Genomic DNA, 16,240 nt, shown 5'->3' on the forward strand with positions numbered 1-16,240 from the left:
GGTGCAATGTAGTTCAAAATTCAAACAAGGTAACTCGACTCTAATTGGTCAAGGCATTGGGCCCATGCCCCAAGGCAATGACTTGTCTGCTTTGAATTTAACAAAAAATAAATTGACAGTTAACTGTTCCCAGGTTCATTCTTCGTGGCACCGCCTCTACCAATCAGAGTCAACTTGCCAACCAATCAACACCCTCTTCCAACGTAGTATAAATTGTTGTGCCCTTTGAGATTTGGTATTCTTGTGAATCTGTCCTGATGAGTGCAAGGTGAAAAGCTTTGACAGCATGTATCTTTTTTCCAGCAATACTCAATACTACATTATTCAGTGCTACAGTACTATTGGTATTGGTTGTTCAGTTGCAAGGACTACTACTTTATCTCCCTTGCTCCACCTTTTTTTTTGTCCAAAACACAATTCTTCCCTTTTCTCCTAAGTGACAGACACTTATTGAGGTTTGGTTCCACAACACTGGTAATTCTCTTCTACCTCATTCAAGTGCCCATTCTTCATATGCTGGTAGGTTATTTGACCATTAAGGCCATTGAAACCAAACCTGCTCATACGCAACCCATAAGAACATAAGACCGTAACCAATAAGAGCAGGATTAGGCCATGTGGACCCTCAAACCTGCTCCACCATCAAAAAGATCATGGCCAGTTGTGTACCTCAATTCTACATTCCCAGCCTATCCCAAATGCCTCGATTTCCTTGGTGACCAAAACTGTATAAATCTTTGTCTTGAATGTATGCAATGAGTGAAATTTGAAAGAACTGTCAATTAATCCTATTCTCCTGCTCTTTCCCCTTGGCCCTGCAAATTTCGCCTTTAAGTATTTATCTTTTGAAATTTATTAGTGAATTGGATTCTATTACCAAAACAAGCAGTAAAATTTTGGGTCACAACAACTCATACCTTACTTATTTTTAACTCAATCCAACTATAGTTCCTTTGCCAATCCCCTTAAGTATGTATAGTTTGGTTATTGACCCTGCTGGCACTTGTTTCTCATTTACTCTATCAAAATCCCACAGGATTTTAAATATCTCCATCAAAGCTCTTACATTGGGCCAAATGGCCGCCTCCTGTGCCGTATCACTTCATGACTATTGTATATTGGTCAGTCTAGCTTCGGAATGATTACTGAGACATTGATATATTCAAACAACTGATTTATTTTATGCAACTGATCTAAATATAGCCATCCATGACTAGGTGTTACACTGATGAAGCCATGAACATTCTCTAACCCCCCCACCCCACCACCCCACCTCCTAGTCAAGAGTTCTCTTATCACCATTATGGGAGATGCTATTTACAGATTTCCACACACTAACCCTTACAAACCCTAATACTACAGCTATGTTCTATATTGGACAGCCTAATGTGATGGACTAAGACCTTACACTGTACATTTTTATAAAATAGATATGTACACTCATTGCTATTTCTAAATTTTAAATTGGGCCAATAATACCCTGAAAACGACTAAACTTATGTCTGTATGAACCCAGAACAAAAGAAGCCTATTTGCAGTTTCAGGGAAACTCGCACCTCATTATATCTGAGGACCCACTAATGACCACCTGGGGACTGCACAGCCTAACTTCAAAGAGAACGATACAAAGGTCATTTGCATCTGATAACCCAACTGGCCCATAGGGACAGAGGGTCTACTGAGACAAAAAGGACCCCTTAAGCATTCCTTTCAACTCATAATGGTGAGAGACCCAGCCGAATTCCAGACGAGGGATACACACTCTTAGTTGAAGATCTGGCGGAGGGGGCTCATGTGACATAGGACTCCGGCTTGTTGAACAAGTAATGTTACCTTGCTGAGCTGAACAGCTCAGTCTGCTCTTTAACATCTGACTAGCAGCCCCACACAGAAAGGAGCTCTGCCCACATTGGACACCTGACCCCATCTATACTACTTCTGTTGGAAGTTTTGCACCATTGTCTACAAGACTGATTCATCTCTGCGTGACTATCTCACCTTGTGAAGTCAACACCACTGGAAAAGTGAATTGTATAGCATCAGTTTTCAGCCCACCGACCTCCATGAAGGAATACCTCATTGGACTTCAATTACGGACTCTTGAATCCACATGAGCCAATATTTATTTTCTGTGTTTTCTGAAATGCAAATTCTTATTTTCTCTATCCCTCTCCTCATTCTCTGAGTGTGGAAGTGACATTGCGAACCCTCCTCCCATGTTTGTGTATGTGCAAATAAACTAACTGTTTGGGTTCACCCTATCTCAAGTTTGCTGTGGGGTTATTAATAGAAAATTGGATCACACAAAAAAACCGAGGTGTCGGGAAATACGCCAACACTTATAAAGAGGGAAACTAATCAAAACACCTTTCTGTTTATGGACAGGTGGTGAGAGGAGAAATTAGTACTATTTAAATTAACCCCTCTTCTGTCTATAACACTAAGAAGAATTTAAAACAAAAGGCTATTTCTCCATAATGTCTGCAAAGTAGGAATAAGTACACTGATTTAACAAACGGGCTGTTGATGATAACTATCTAGGAAGCACTTTAAAAAAATGGCCATTTGGGTAAGGCACTATAAAGCTTACTGGCATCTCAGACTTCAATAGAAGAAAATGCCTTCAGGAAAGCAGAGAGCGGTGATAGATGGTGTTGGAATTAGAAAGGGGAAACGTTTAAGCAAGTTGAACCGTCAGTCAACTTTCTCCCCAATCACCTTTGATCAACAGAACATTCTATAAGCCAATTGAAATAAAATTCTCAAGATACAGACCACCTCACTGCATACCGTGAACACACAGAAAACAAAACAATTTAGCAAGAGGAATCTAGACACCCAACCCATCTTCTAATCATCCCAGCAACTCCTTTCCACCCTTCGCACTGGCCCAGATCACGTGCCAGGCCCCTCAGATGTCCTCCACTTCTTGTACACCCTTCTCTGATTTTCTGTGGGCCATACCTTCCCAGCTGAGACCAGAAGCTCTGAATCAAACAGATGTTCTGGATTGGACAACTGCGCGACTGAATAACGGGCATCAACTGAAAACTTTTTCAATTTATTAACAGGCGGTGGGATTAAAGAGCATTCTACAATTCTGTACCAGTCCCGTGTTGCTTTCACTGACTCATTTTCACAGATGGTACACAGAAAGATCGCTGCAACCCTTCAAAGGGTTAAGTAGCTGCCATAACATCCTATCTGCTGATGGCCGCTGGGATACAGCTGTCCTTGACACCATGGATGGCTCATTTATTTTGCAGGTGGGGATGACATGTGCACAATAGAATGCCAGCTCCCTGGAGTTTTGTGAACAGTTCTGCATTGTACTAAAGTTATCATTTTGTTTTCCCTTTGCTTAATGGACATAATTACCATCTGCGTGTGATAAACAGTCATTCAGTTCATTTTGCATGGAGAATAAATGTGCAAGTGCATATATTAAAAGTAAAAATGAAGCATCTCTATAGTTGCCAAGTAAGAACCAGGAGCACTAAGAGGTCGGCATGTGTGATGTGTGCAGTTGTACATAATTTTACCACATGGCCTGCCGAGTAACAGAGGAAGGTAGTGCCTCATTTGGTCCATAGGATAGAAAACTACACATGTCCATTTATATCTACATTCATGTCCCAGGATTTCAAGCCATACAATTGTAGAGTGGTAAGAGTGTAGCTGCACAAGAGTTTTCAGGGAACTGTTTGGATTCAAAGAAAGAAGGTTGTGTGTAGAAACTTGACATTGTTAGCTGTAATGAACGTACATGTGGGTTTGATCAAATCTGTTTCTAAGCTGGCATGTTTTGAGTTTTTGATTGTCATCCAGGATATGCAGTAGGAACCTCGCTAGAGATTAAAACCAATATTTTGATCCTGGTTGTTATGAAGGTACAGGTCGTAGAAGAACCTGGAACAAAAATAAAAATACCTGGAAAAACTCAGCAGGTCTGGCGGCATCTGTGGAGAGGAACATAGTTAACGTTTCGAGTCTGTATGACTCTTCAACAGAACTAGGTAAAAATAGAAGAGAGGTGAAATATAAGCTGGTTTTGGTGGCCAGGGCGGGGTGGGGGGAGGTGGGACAAGTAGAGCTGGATAGAGGGCCAGTGATAGGTGGAGATAACCAAAAGATGTCACAGACAAAAGGACAAAGTGGTGTTGAAGGTGGTGATATTATCTAAGGAATGTGCTAATTAAGGGTAGAAAGCAGGACAAGCAAGGTACAGATAGCCCTAGTGGGGGTGGGGTGAAGGAATCAAAAAAGGCTAAAAGGTAGAGATAAAACAATGGATGGAAATACATTTAAAAATAATGGAATTAAGTGGGAAAAGAAAAATCTATATAAATTATTGGAAAAAAAGAGGGGGATCGGAAAGGGGGTGGGGATGGAGGAGAGAGTTCATGATCAAAAATTGTTGAACTCAATATTCGGTCTGGAAGGCTGTAAAGTGCCTAGTCGGGAGATGAGGTGCTGTTCCTCCAGTTTGCGTTGAGCTTCACTGGAACAATGCAGCAGGCCAAGGACGGACATGTGGGCATGAAAGCAGGGAGGAGTGTTGAAATGGTAAGCGACAGGGAGGTCTGGGTAATGCTTGTGGACAGACCGAAGGTGTTCTGCAAAGCGGTCACCCAGTCTGCGTTTGGTCTCGAGGTTGGGAGACTATCAGGTTGGATGCTGTGGAAGGAAAATCTCCAGAGGAGATGAGGTCAGTAACAGTCCTGGAAACAATGGCTTGATGTTCAGTGGTGGGGTCATGGTTCAGGGGGAGGTAGGAGGAAGTGTCTGCGAGTTGACGCTCAGCCTATGCGAGGTAGAGGTCAGTGCGCCAGACAACAACAGCACCACCCTTGTCAGCAGGTTTGATGACAATGTCAGGGTTGGACCTGAGAAAACGGAGTGCAGCAAGTTCAGAGAGAGACAGGTTAGGGTAGGTGAGTCTCCCAACCTCGGACGGCCCACTTCTACCTCCTACCCAAAATCCACAAACAGGACTGTCCCGGTAGACCGATCGTGTAAGCCTGCTCCTGCCCCACGGAATTCATTTCTTGCTATCTTGACTCCATTCTCTCTCCCCTTGTCCAGTCCCTTCCCACCTACATCCGTGATTCCTCTGACACCCTACATCATATCAACAATTTCCAGTTCCCTGGCCCCTACCGCCTCCTCTTCACCATGGATGTATAATCCCTCTACATCTCCATTCCCCACCGGGATAGTCTGATGGCTCTCCGTTTCTTCCTTGAACAGAGGCCCGAACAATCCCCATCCACCACTACTCTCCTCCGTCTGGCTGAACTTGTTTTCACGCTGAACAATTTCTCCTTAAACTCCTCTCACTTCCTCCAAATAAAAGGTGTGGCTATGGGTACCCGCATGGGCCCCAGCTATGCCTGTCTCTTTATGGGGTATGTGGAACATTCCTTGTTCCAGTCCTACGCCGGCCCCCTCCCACAACTCTTTCTCCGGTACATCGATGATTACTTCGGTGCTGCTTTATGCTCTCGTCTGGACCTGGAAAAATTTATTAATTTTGCTTCTAATTTCCACCGCTCCATCATTTTCACATGGTCCATGTCTGACACTTCCTTTCCCTTCCTTGACCTCTCTGTCTCAATTTCTGGTGATAGACTGTCCACCAATATCCATTACAAGCCTACCAACTCCCACAGCTACCTCGAGTACAGCTCCTCACAATCCGTTTCCTGTAAGGACTCCATCCCATTCTCTCAGTTCCTTCGCCTCCGTCGCATCTGTTCTGATGACGCCACTTTCAAAAACAGTTCCTCTGACATGTCCTCCTTCTTTCTTAACTGAGGTTTTCCACCCACGATGGTTGACAGGGCCCTCAACCATGTCCGGCCCATCTCCCGCGCATCTGCCCTCACACCTTTCTCCCCCTCCCAGAAACATGATAGGGTCCCCCTTGTCCTCATTTATCACCCCACCAGCCTCCGCATTCAAAGGATCATCCTCCGCCATTTCCGCCAACACCAGCATGATGCCACCACCGAACACATCTTCCCTTCACCTCCCCGGCGGCATTCTGCAGGGATCGTTCCCTCTGGGACACCCTGGTCCACTCCTCCATCACCCCCTACACCTCAACCCCCTCCTACGGCACCTTCCCATGCAACTACAGAAGGTGCAACACCTGCCCCTTTACTTCCCCTCTCCTCACTGTCCAAGGGCCCAAACACTCTTTCAAGTGAAGCAGCATTTCAATTGTACTTCCCTCAATTTAGTCTACTGCATTCATTGCTTCCAATACGGTTTCCTCTACAATGGAGATACCAAACGCAGACTGGGTGACCGCTTTGCAGAACACCTTCGATCTGTGCGCAAGCATTACCCAGACCTCCCTGTCGCTTGCCATTTCAACACTCCACCCTGCTCTCATGCCCACATATCCGTCCTTGACCTGCTGCATTGTTCCAGTGAAGCTCAACGCAAACTGGAGGAACAGCACCTCATCTTCCGACTAGGCACTTTACAGCCTTCCAGACTGAATATTGAGTTCAACAATTTTAGATCATGAATTCTCTCCTCCATCCCCACCCCCTTTCCGATCCCCTCCCCTTTTTCCCCAATAATTAATATAGATTTTTCTTTTCCCACCTATTTCCATTATTTTTAAATGTATTTCCATCCATTGTTTTATCTCTACCTTTTAGCCTTTTTTGATTCCTTCACCCCACCCCACCCCCACTAGGGCTATCTGTACCTTGTATGTCCTGCTTTCTACCCTTAATTAGCACATTCCTTAGATAATATCACCACCTTCAACAACTCTTTGTTCTTTTGTCTGTGACATCTTTTGGCTATCTCCACCTATCACTGGCCCTCTATCCAGCTCTACTTGTTCCACCCCCACCACCCCCCCCCACCTTAAACCAGCTTATATTTCACCTCTCTTCTATTTTTACTTAGTTCTGATGAAGAGTCATACGGACTCGAAACGTTAACTGTGTTCCTCTCTGCAGATGCCAGACCTGCTGAGTTTTTCCAGGTATTTTTATTTTTGTTTTGGATTTCCAGCATCTGCAGTTTTTTGATTTCATCATAGAAGAACCTGATCCTGGGAGCACATGTGCTGTGGCAAAAATTGCAATGATAGGCAGGTAGATAAGCTACCTTGCATATCAGGCACTTGGCAGCCCAATCTCTCAGCCTCAGACCAACAGATGCTGCTATCATTGTCTGTCACTGGCTCTCTCTCCCCAGTTGCTGCTGGTTAGTATGGTAAGGTTTCACAGTCGCCTTCAACCATGTCTTAATAGTGTTTCATCTGCTCTCCTCTGTCACGATATCCGGACTGCAACTTGCCGTTGAAAATAGCTTTGGGAATTCTGTGTGCTCCAGAGAGCTGTGGATGTTCAGTCGGTGAGTATATTCAAGACAGAAATGGATAGACTTTTTGACCCTAAGGGAATTAAGGAATATAATGCGGGAAGATGGAGTTGAGGTAGAAGATCAGTCATGATCTTATTGAATAGCGGAGTGGGCTCGAATGGCCAAATAGCCTATTGGCCTACTCCAACTCCTTATGTTCTAATGAAAGTAAGACACTGCCAATTGTGAGTCAGCTCCCATACTTCACTCTACCAAACCTTTGTAGTGAAATAAAAACAGAAATTGCTAGAAAACTCTCAGCTGGCCTGGCAACATCGGTGAAGAAAGTAATGAGTTAATGTTTCAGGTCAACGTACTTTCATCAGAACTGAAAGATGTTAGAGTTAATCAGTTTTTGAGCAAGTGCAGATGGAAAAATGACAGGTTGGGGAGAGGGCAGCCAAAGAACAAAAGAGAGAGCTCTGTTATAGAGTGGAGGGCAAGAAATGAAATAACAACAATGATGATGGTGCCAGGTGAAATGAAGTAATGAGAAGGGTATACAACAAAAGTTGTGGGTCTACAGGAGGTATAAGTGGCTACAGCAAAGTGAAAGAGGAGGAAGGAAGCAGGTAAAATGTAGCCTTTGAAAGGTTTGCCAGTAACCATTGTTTTTTGTAAGTATGCTTGATGTGCCAAGTGGTGCTCGAGTGTTCCTGTGAACTGTGATTTCACTGTGCTTACTGCTGTCATTTGTAGCCCAGTATGATGCTCTGTGAGCAGAGAGTCTATTGTTATTTTAACCGGGCAGTTATCATCAACACATTTGGCCTCTGCAATCTGCATAATACATAATTACTGTCAATGACAGTTGATCTCTGTTCAAAGTTTGCAGGTTACCACTTAGAGCAAGCCCAACTGTCCCCTTTTACCAAACATAAACAATTAAACAAGAAGTCCAATGTAAAACACTGCAGCTGAATTTATTAAGCATTTGCTTTCACTTCAGATTTCATCCACATTCTTTGGATGGAAACAAAATCCCTTTAGAGGTGAAGTTTTTAAACTCTTTTTGATATTTTGTTAAGATGCAGGCCATCTGCAGTTTCTTAGTTGTGTATGTAACTGCCAGTGGTTTCACCTGCAGCCCCTGATGACCACAAGCTGCTGGTGGTATTTGTATTGGACCCATGCACAGGCTTGTCGAGCTGTCATTAGGGAACGGGCAACTGGAGTCAGACAGTTGCAAATATGAACTGTGTTAACTTCGTGGGTAGTAAAAACGTGGTGAATTCAGCTCCAGAGAAAATACATTGGGGAATCGCCTCTGCTATAATATAAAGGAGAATTGGTAGCTTAACTTGCCAAATTTCCTCTCAATTTTAATCCAATTTCTTGCATGGAAGAGTAAAAGAATTTTCATGCCAAGTTTTCAGATGTGCTTTTGAATATATAATGCCATTTAGGAGGTCACGTGGGCAATGCAAGATGAATCTTGTGAATGGACTAATGATTGGCTGGCTGCACATTCTGACCTAATATGGTCACAAAATGATTGATAATAGTACAGAACATAGGAAGGCTACACAGGAAGCAAATTGTGTTCTAGTAATACTTTCTGATGATCATCACATAGGGGAATTGTACGTACTTGAATATTGGATTTAAAGCTCTCTTTAGTAGATTTATATTTGACTCTTATGAGGTGAATGGTGTATTAATGCATGCAAAGAGAGCATAGCATGAAGGCTGGTTTCTGTCCATAAAGGGGATTGTCCTAACTTGTGTATTACCTAAAGGAGTTTGTGGTCAAGATACAATAAGGACCATCAAGTATGAAATGAAATATGGCCATCAAGCCTGCTCCTTTTAGTAAGCATGTAAAATCTGTCCATTCATGCTTCATTGGGTGTTTGACTGATTGAAGCTAGGTTATGGAAAGTTTCTCCCTTTCCTCAATGGTAACAATAACATCCTGTAACTAAAGGATCTCATGGGACGTTTTATTTTATCTAAACCAGTTGTTAATATTCCCCCAACTATAGGAGAAAATATCTCTTTGTGGGAAACATTTAGTTCCGATATAAAGTGAAATTTCTCCACTTAAGTGTTATCTTCATGTAGGAATATAGGAACAGGAGTCCTATCCCACCATTCTGCTAGATCATGGCTGAATAACTAAATTCCATCCACTCGCCTTTAATATCATAAGGAATTAAAAAGTTGACCTCCCTTCTCTTTCTGCCAGTTTTATGCCCTCTCTCCTCTCCTGAAGGCATTGACTCAAGGCTGGAATATGGGCCAACAAGTGCCAGTCACTGCTTGCCATCTTATGCAGGTGACCGAACATAGGTGAAGTTTGAAAGCGAGCATTCTATTCAAAAGTGAAAGGACATCACAGTTAGGTGCGTTTCTGTCCTCATGGGACATCTGTACTTTCTATCAGAGAAAAATACTGCAGATGCAGGAAATCTGAAATGAAAATAAAAAGTGCTGACAGCTCTGGCAGCAACTGTGGAGGGGGAAAGCAGAATTAACATTTCAGGCCTGTGGCATTGAAGAGTTCTGAAGAAAGGTCACAGGTCTGAGATGTATTATCTGTTCTGGTTAAGGTTGCTGTTTAATGTTGAGGAGCAGGAACCCCAGTTGCTTTTCTCTTTCTCAGCCACCAAGAGAAATTGTAACACTCTGCCATGCCCCAGCTAACCCACCATTGGATGGAGCCTGAACCCTATCTGGATGGCTCAGCTACTCATTCTCTTCTCAAGCCATCAGAAGCCAATGGAGCATGCTTTAATGTCAATGTCACCTATATATATATATTGATAGCCCAAATGGACGTGTTTCACTGTTCCAGCCAATTATTACCAGCTTTGATTGATGTTATCAGACCCAAAAATCAAATCGTGATCAAATAAGCACATGACAATCTATCTGCACCCAATACATTCTGTAATGAGACAATTTATATAATTATTTATTGTTATAGATGCATTTCCAAAGAAAATAAAAGAATCTTAAGCCTTCAAAAGTGAAATGAAATGAAGCGTGTTGCAGTTAATGAGATTCTAACCATGTAAAATAAAAATGAAACTTGGTTTACAGTTTGGTTCCTTATAAAAGTGACATGTTGTGGTGAAGTTACTATTCTGTGGCCGCCTGTTTTGACTTTATATTCTTAAAGAAATATTTTCCTATCGCAACTGACTTTAGGGGACTTATTTTGCAATTATGATCGCTGTTTAAATTGTGTGCACTTTGTCCTGTGAAAAATGTAACTAATGTTTCTGAAGAAAGTTATCCTGTAGTGCTTCTGATGAAAGATTCATATAGCATCAGGAAATGGAACTGTTGTCAAGGCATCATATAGCACTTCCATGAGTAAAGAAGGCAAGTTTGAAAATGACAGCCTGTCTGGATTCTGTGGCTGTTGAGTTCATTAAAATGTTATCTGACTGAGTGCTAGGGCTAAGCATGGAAAAATCTGTCTACAGCAAAGGCTTCTTGGTGGGAGCACCTTTGTGCCGTCAAAATTTTCTCTTCATCCAATTTATTATTATTTAAATAATTATACAAATTGTCTCGTTGCTGTATGCTTATTCTATGTAGTAGAATGTATGGAGAATAAATCAGTGTCTGAACAAAACTGCAATTATAAGGGGTACCAGTTAACTGGCATGTCTTCGATATGTTAATCTGTTATCAGCTACTTTTATACATTCCTGTTTGTTCCTGACTTAAAAGTACTGTTATAACTGCTTGTCCGACACCCAGTGCTAAATGAGCAGCAGAAATGTGCTCCCACTAAGTATTGGAAGATTGAAGCTGCTGTCTTCGGGTTGTGCCACTGGCTCTGTTCCCTGGCCACTCTGTGAGGCTGAACCAGACTTTCTGCAACCTTGGTATCACACTTGACCCCAAGATGAGCTTCCAACCACATAATCATGCCATCACCAAGACTGCTATCACCCACCTCAGCTCACTTGCTGCTGAAATCCATGCCCATGTTACCTCTAGACTTGTCTATTGCAACTTTTTCACAGCCAACCTCCCATGTTCTACTTGAAAATAAGAACATAAAAAATAGGAGCAGGATTAGGCCATTCGGCCCCTCAAGCCTACCCTGTCATTCAATAAGATCATGGTTGATCTGCCCCAGGCCTCAACTCCTCTTTCGTGCTAGCTCCTCATAGCACTCAACTCCCCGATATTTCAAAAATCTCTCTACCTCTTTAAATACTCTCTGTGATCTAGCCTCCACAACTCTCTGGGGTAGAGAATTCTAAGCATCACTACCCTCTGAGAGAAGAAACTCCTTCACATCTCAGCTTTAAATGAGTGTCCCCTTTTTCTGTAACTATGTCCCCTAGTTCGAGATTCCCCCACTAGTGGAAACATCTCAACTTCTATCCTGTCAAGTCCCCGCAGAATCTTGTACATTTCAATAAGACCACTCCTCATTTTCCTAAACTCTTATGAATAAAGGCCTAACCTGTTTAGCCGTTCTTGGTAAGTCAATCATGTGAATCAGCCTAGTGAATCTCTTTTGAACTGCCTCCTATGCCAGTATATCCTTTCTTAAATACCGGGACCAAAACTGTACACAGTATTCCAGGTGCAGCCTCACCAACACCCTGTACAGTTATAATAAGACTTGCTCATTTTTAAACTCCAACCATCTACCAATACAGGCCAAAATTCTGTTTGCCTTCTTAATTACTTGCTGCACCTGCATGCTAACTTTTTGTGTTTCATGCACAAGAAAACCCAGATCTCTCTGTGCTGCACCTTTTTGGAGTCTCTCTTCATTTAAATAATAGTCTGTCTTTTGATTCTTCCTGCCTTTTGATTCTTCCTATCAAAGTGCATGACCTCACACTTTCCTACATTAAACTCCATCTACCAAGTTTTTGCCCACTCAACCTACCTATCCCCTTGCAGATTCCTTATGTCTTCATCACAAAATGCCTTCCCACCTATTTTTATATCGTCAGCAAATTTGGATAGTTACACTTTGTCCCCTCCTCCATGTCATTAATATAGATAGTAAATAACTGAGGCCCTAGGACTGATCCTTGTGGTACTCCACTAGTTATGTCTTTCCAACCTGAAAAAGACCCATTAATCCCGACTCTTTGTCTTCTGTGTGTTAACCAATCCTCATTCCAGGCTAATACATTACCCCCAATTCCGTGAGATCTGATGTTGTGCAATAACCTTTTATGTGTCACCATATCCAATGCCTTCTGGAAATCCAAGTACACTACATCTACCAGTTCCCCTTTATCAACTGTGCTTGTTATATCCTCAAAGACCTCTAGCAAATTTGTCAACATGATTTCCCTTTCACAAAACCATGTTGACTCTATTTGATTGCATCAAGCTTTTCTAAATGTCCTGCTATTTCTTCCTTAATAATGGACTCTAGCATTTTCCCAACAACAGATGTTAGACTGACTGGCCTATAGTTTCCTACTTTTTGTCAGTTTCCCTTTTTGAACAGGGGTGTCACATTAGCAGTTTTCTAGTCAGCTGAGACCCTCCCGGAATCCAGTGAGTTCTGGAATATTTCGACCACTGCCTCCACTATCTCTGCAGCCACTTTCTTTAAAACCCTTGGATGCAGGCCATCAGGTCCTGGCAACTTGTCTGCCTTTAGTCCCATTACTTTGTCAAATACTTTGTCCCTCATGATAGAGACTGTTACAAGATCTTTCCTCCCATTAGCTCCTTGCTTATCTGATATCTTTGGGATGTTTATCGTATCCTCTCATGAAGACCGATGCAAAATTTTGGTTTAAATTATCTGCCATTTCCCTGTTCCCAATTCTCTAGTCGTATTCTTCAAGGGTCTCATGCTCACTTTAGCCAATCTCTTTCTTGGCCCTGCCGCATCTGTGTTAACTCACTTCAACTCCTGTTCACTTAGCACCCCTATGCCTACTGACCTATGTTGGCTCCCGGTTAAACAACAACTTGATTTTTCAAATTCTCACCCTTGTTCCCAATCCCCTCTGTGGTCTCTTCCCTCCCTATCTCTGTAAACTCCCCCAGACCGCAACCTTCCAAAATATCTGTGCTCGTCTAGTTCTGACCTCTTAAGCATTACCGATTTTAATTGCTGCACTATTGTCCATGCCTTCAGCTGCCTGGACCAAAAGCTCTGGAACTTCCTCCCTAAATCTCTCTACCTCACTTTCCCCTTTTTAAGTCACTCCTTGAAAACCGCCTCTATGATAATCTGCCTAATATCTCCCAATGTACCTTGGTGCTAAATTTTGTTCTGTGAAGTGCCTTAGGGCATTTTATTACATTAATGGTGCAAATTGTTGTTATTACTGCTTAATGTAATTCTTGATAAAAGCAGCATATTCATATCTCCCAGTCTATTATATATAGTAGGAATTAGTAATAGTCTATGTTGTTTATGAAGCAGGGTGTTATTTGATTGGTGAATGTTTTATGCCTGTTACATTTTATCTGTAGAGAAATTAGTTATGTCAAACATTCTGAGGGAAGAGGCTTTACAGCACTTGTCAACTGGATGCCAGTTCTTTTTTGCATCATTTATGCATATTTGAAAGATCATCCAGCCGAAGATAAGACATCCTATCGAAGTATAATGACCCCACACGCTGTTAATGCATAATACAGCTCAGCCAGGGTAATCTTTGTGTGTTTGGCCCCAACATTTGAGTTAGGACTGGGTAGAATTGGGAGGAGATTGGGCTAATCCGACCTATTCTGGAGAGTGCGTTCATACCTATACATGTAGCGGGAGTGGGGAGGGAGGAATATCTAAGGGTCAGATCAAGCTAGGCTGGGCATCCTGTACAATTGAATACCTGTTGGTGTCAATGATCACACTTGTAAGGCTGTTGATATCCATGAAACTGTACAGCAGCATGGAGCATTACTTTCCAGCTAAGGAGGGAATGAAAACAACAACAACTTATATTTGTATAGGGCCTTTAACATACTTAAATGTCCCAAGGCATTTCACAGAAACATTAACAAAGTATGGCACTGAGCCACCTAAGGAGATATTAGGTCAGATGACCAAATGCTTGGTCAGCGAGATAGGTTTTAAGGACTGTCTTACAGGAGGAAAGCGAGGTAGAAAGAATGCACAAGAGGCTAGAATTAGAGGAAAGCAGATATCTTGGAGGATTCGGGCTGGAGGAGATGCAGAAACAGGGAGAGGCAAGACTGTGCAGGGATCTGAATACAAGAATGAAGATATTAAAATCAAGGTTTAGCTCTACTGGAAGCCAATGTAGGTCAGCGATAGGCAAATGGGACATGCTGCAAATCGCGACATGGGCAAGAGTTTTGGATAACAAAAACAAAAATACATGGAAAAACTCAGCAGGTCTGGCAGCATCTGCGGAGAGGAACACAGTTAACGTTTCGAGTCCGAATGACTCTTTAACATAACTAAGTAAAAATAGAAGAGAGGTGAAATATAAGCTGGTTTAAGGTGGCGGGGGGGTGGAGGGGCTGCTGGGACAAGTAGAGCTGGATAGAGGGCCAGTGATAGGTGGAGATAACCAAAAGATGTCACAGACAAAAGGACAAAGAGGTGTTGAAGGTGGTGATTTTATCTAAGGAATGTGCTAATTAAGGGTAGAAAGCAGGATAAGCAAGGTACAGATAGCCCTAGTGGGGGCAGGGTGGGGTGAAGGAATCCATAAAGACTAAAAGGTAGAGATAAAACAATGGATGGAAATACATTTAAAAATAATGGAAATAGGTGGGAAAAGAAAAATCTATATAAATTATTGGGGAAAAAGGGGGGGATCGGAAAGGGGGTGGCGATGGAGGAGAGAGTTCATGATCTAAAATTGTTGAACTCAATATTCAGTCCGGAAGGCTGTAAAGTGCCTAGTCAGAAGATGAGGTGCTGTTCCTCCTGTTTGCTTTGAGTTTCACTGGAACAATGCAGCAGGCCAAGGACGGACATGTGGGCATGAGAGCAGGGTGGAGTGTTGAAATGGCAAGTTTTGGATAACCTCAAGTTTATGGAGGTAAAATAACTCTCAACTATAAAGAATAAGCAATCTACATTTAAGAGGTCAGTGATAATTAGCAGAGATAATTAAAAGTCCCATTAGTTTTACAAGGTGAGAATTTTTTCCCCCAGCAGTGGTCCTTGGACTAGAAGGAATGGATAGGAACCAGGGGTCAGTGGGAGAAGACTGGCTCTGTGAACTGGGAAGAGGAGCCGGGATAATAGTGTCAAAATCAAGGCAGTAGGGGAAGGATACCAGTGTGAACTATTTTTTCTTAGGCAGTCATTCAGGATCAAGAATGACTTGCTTCCACCCTGGTTCGATGGGTTCTGAGATGGCTGATAAGTCCAATGTGCAATCTGCAGGCTCTGCAACATGTGGGGCAGGTGGTGCAGGGTTGGGTAGATAGGTTGTTTGAAGTAGACTCTCTCCAACACCTCAGTTTCACCTCTGCACGTTCCTGATGAAGTCTCTTGATGTGTTCGATGCCTTCCCGAATAAGCCTTCTCCATTTTGGTGGGTCACAAGCCAGGGTCTCCCACGAATCTTTGGGGACGTTTGATCTCTTCATAGATGCTTTGAGTACATCCCTAAAGTGGTTCCACTGTGACCCAGTTCCAAGTAGAGCAGTTGCTTCTTGTGAATCTCCAGTGTGAACTGGAAGGGGTGAATTGGGAGTGCCAACGTGGCCTGTGCGGAGGATAAAGGGGAGTGCCAGTGTCAACAGGGGAGAAAGGATTCATAAACAATTTAAAGTTCAATGAAGTATTGAAATAAGTTCCCACGCAAGTTATGAACGATTAAGAACTGCTGGGCCCAAGCTATTCCCAGAAACGGTGATGAGGGCATGTTTGTCCTTATTTGTTTTTCTCGCTTTAATTAGTTCCTATGCTGAA

At 42.6% G+C, this 16,240-nt stretch overlaps 1 protein-coding gene across 12 annotated transcripts in view; it reads left to right on the forward strand.

Annotated features, from left to right (window-relative positions):
- Nucleotides 1–16,240, forward strand: part of alg9 (ALG9 alpha-1,2-mannosyltransferase) — a 233,041-nt gene that overhangs the window by 131,275 nt on the left and 85,526 nt on the right. The window contains exon 15 of one of the 12 annotated variants that reach the window (XM_041174512.1): nt 1,517–1,679. The exons of 8 other annotated variants lie outside the window; for them this stretch is intronic. In XM_041174512.1, the coding sequence (XP_041030446.1) occupies nt 1,517–1,664 (148 nt within the window). In that variant the 3' untranslated portion in view covers nt 1,665–1,679. Of the gene's footprint in view, nt 1–1,516; nt 1,680–16,240 lie in introns of those variants that run through there. 3 more of the 12 variants (XM_041174517.1, XM_041174520.1, XM_041174516.1) reach the window with 3 other exon arrangements.

This window comes from Carcharodon carcharias, chromosome 25 (assembly GCF_017639515.1).
Source record: "Carcharodon carcharias isolate sCarCar2 chromosome 25, sCarCar2.pri, whole genome shotgun sequence".
Taxonomy (NCBI): Eukaryota; Metazoa; Chordata; class Chondrichthyes; order Lamniformes; family Lamnidae; genus Carcharodon; species Carcharodon carcharias.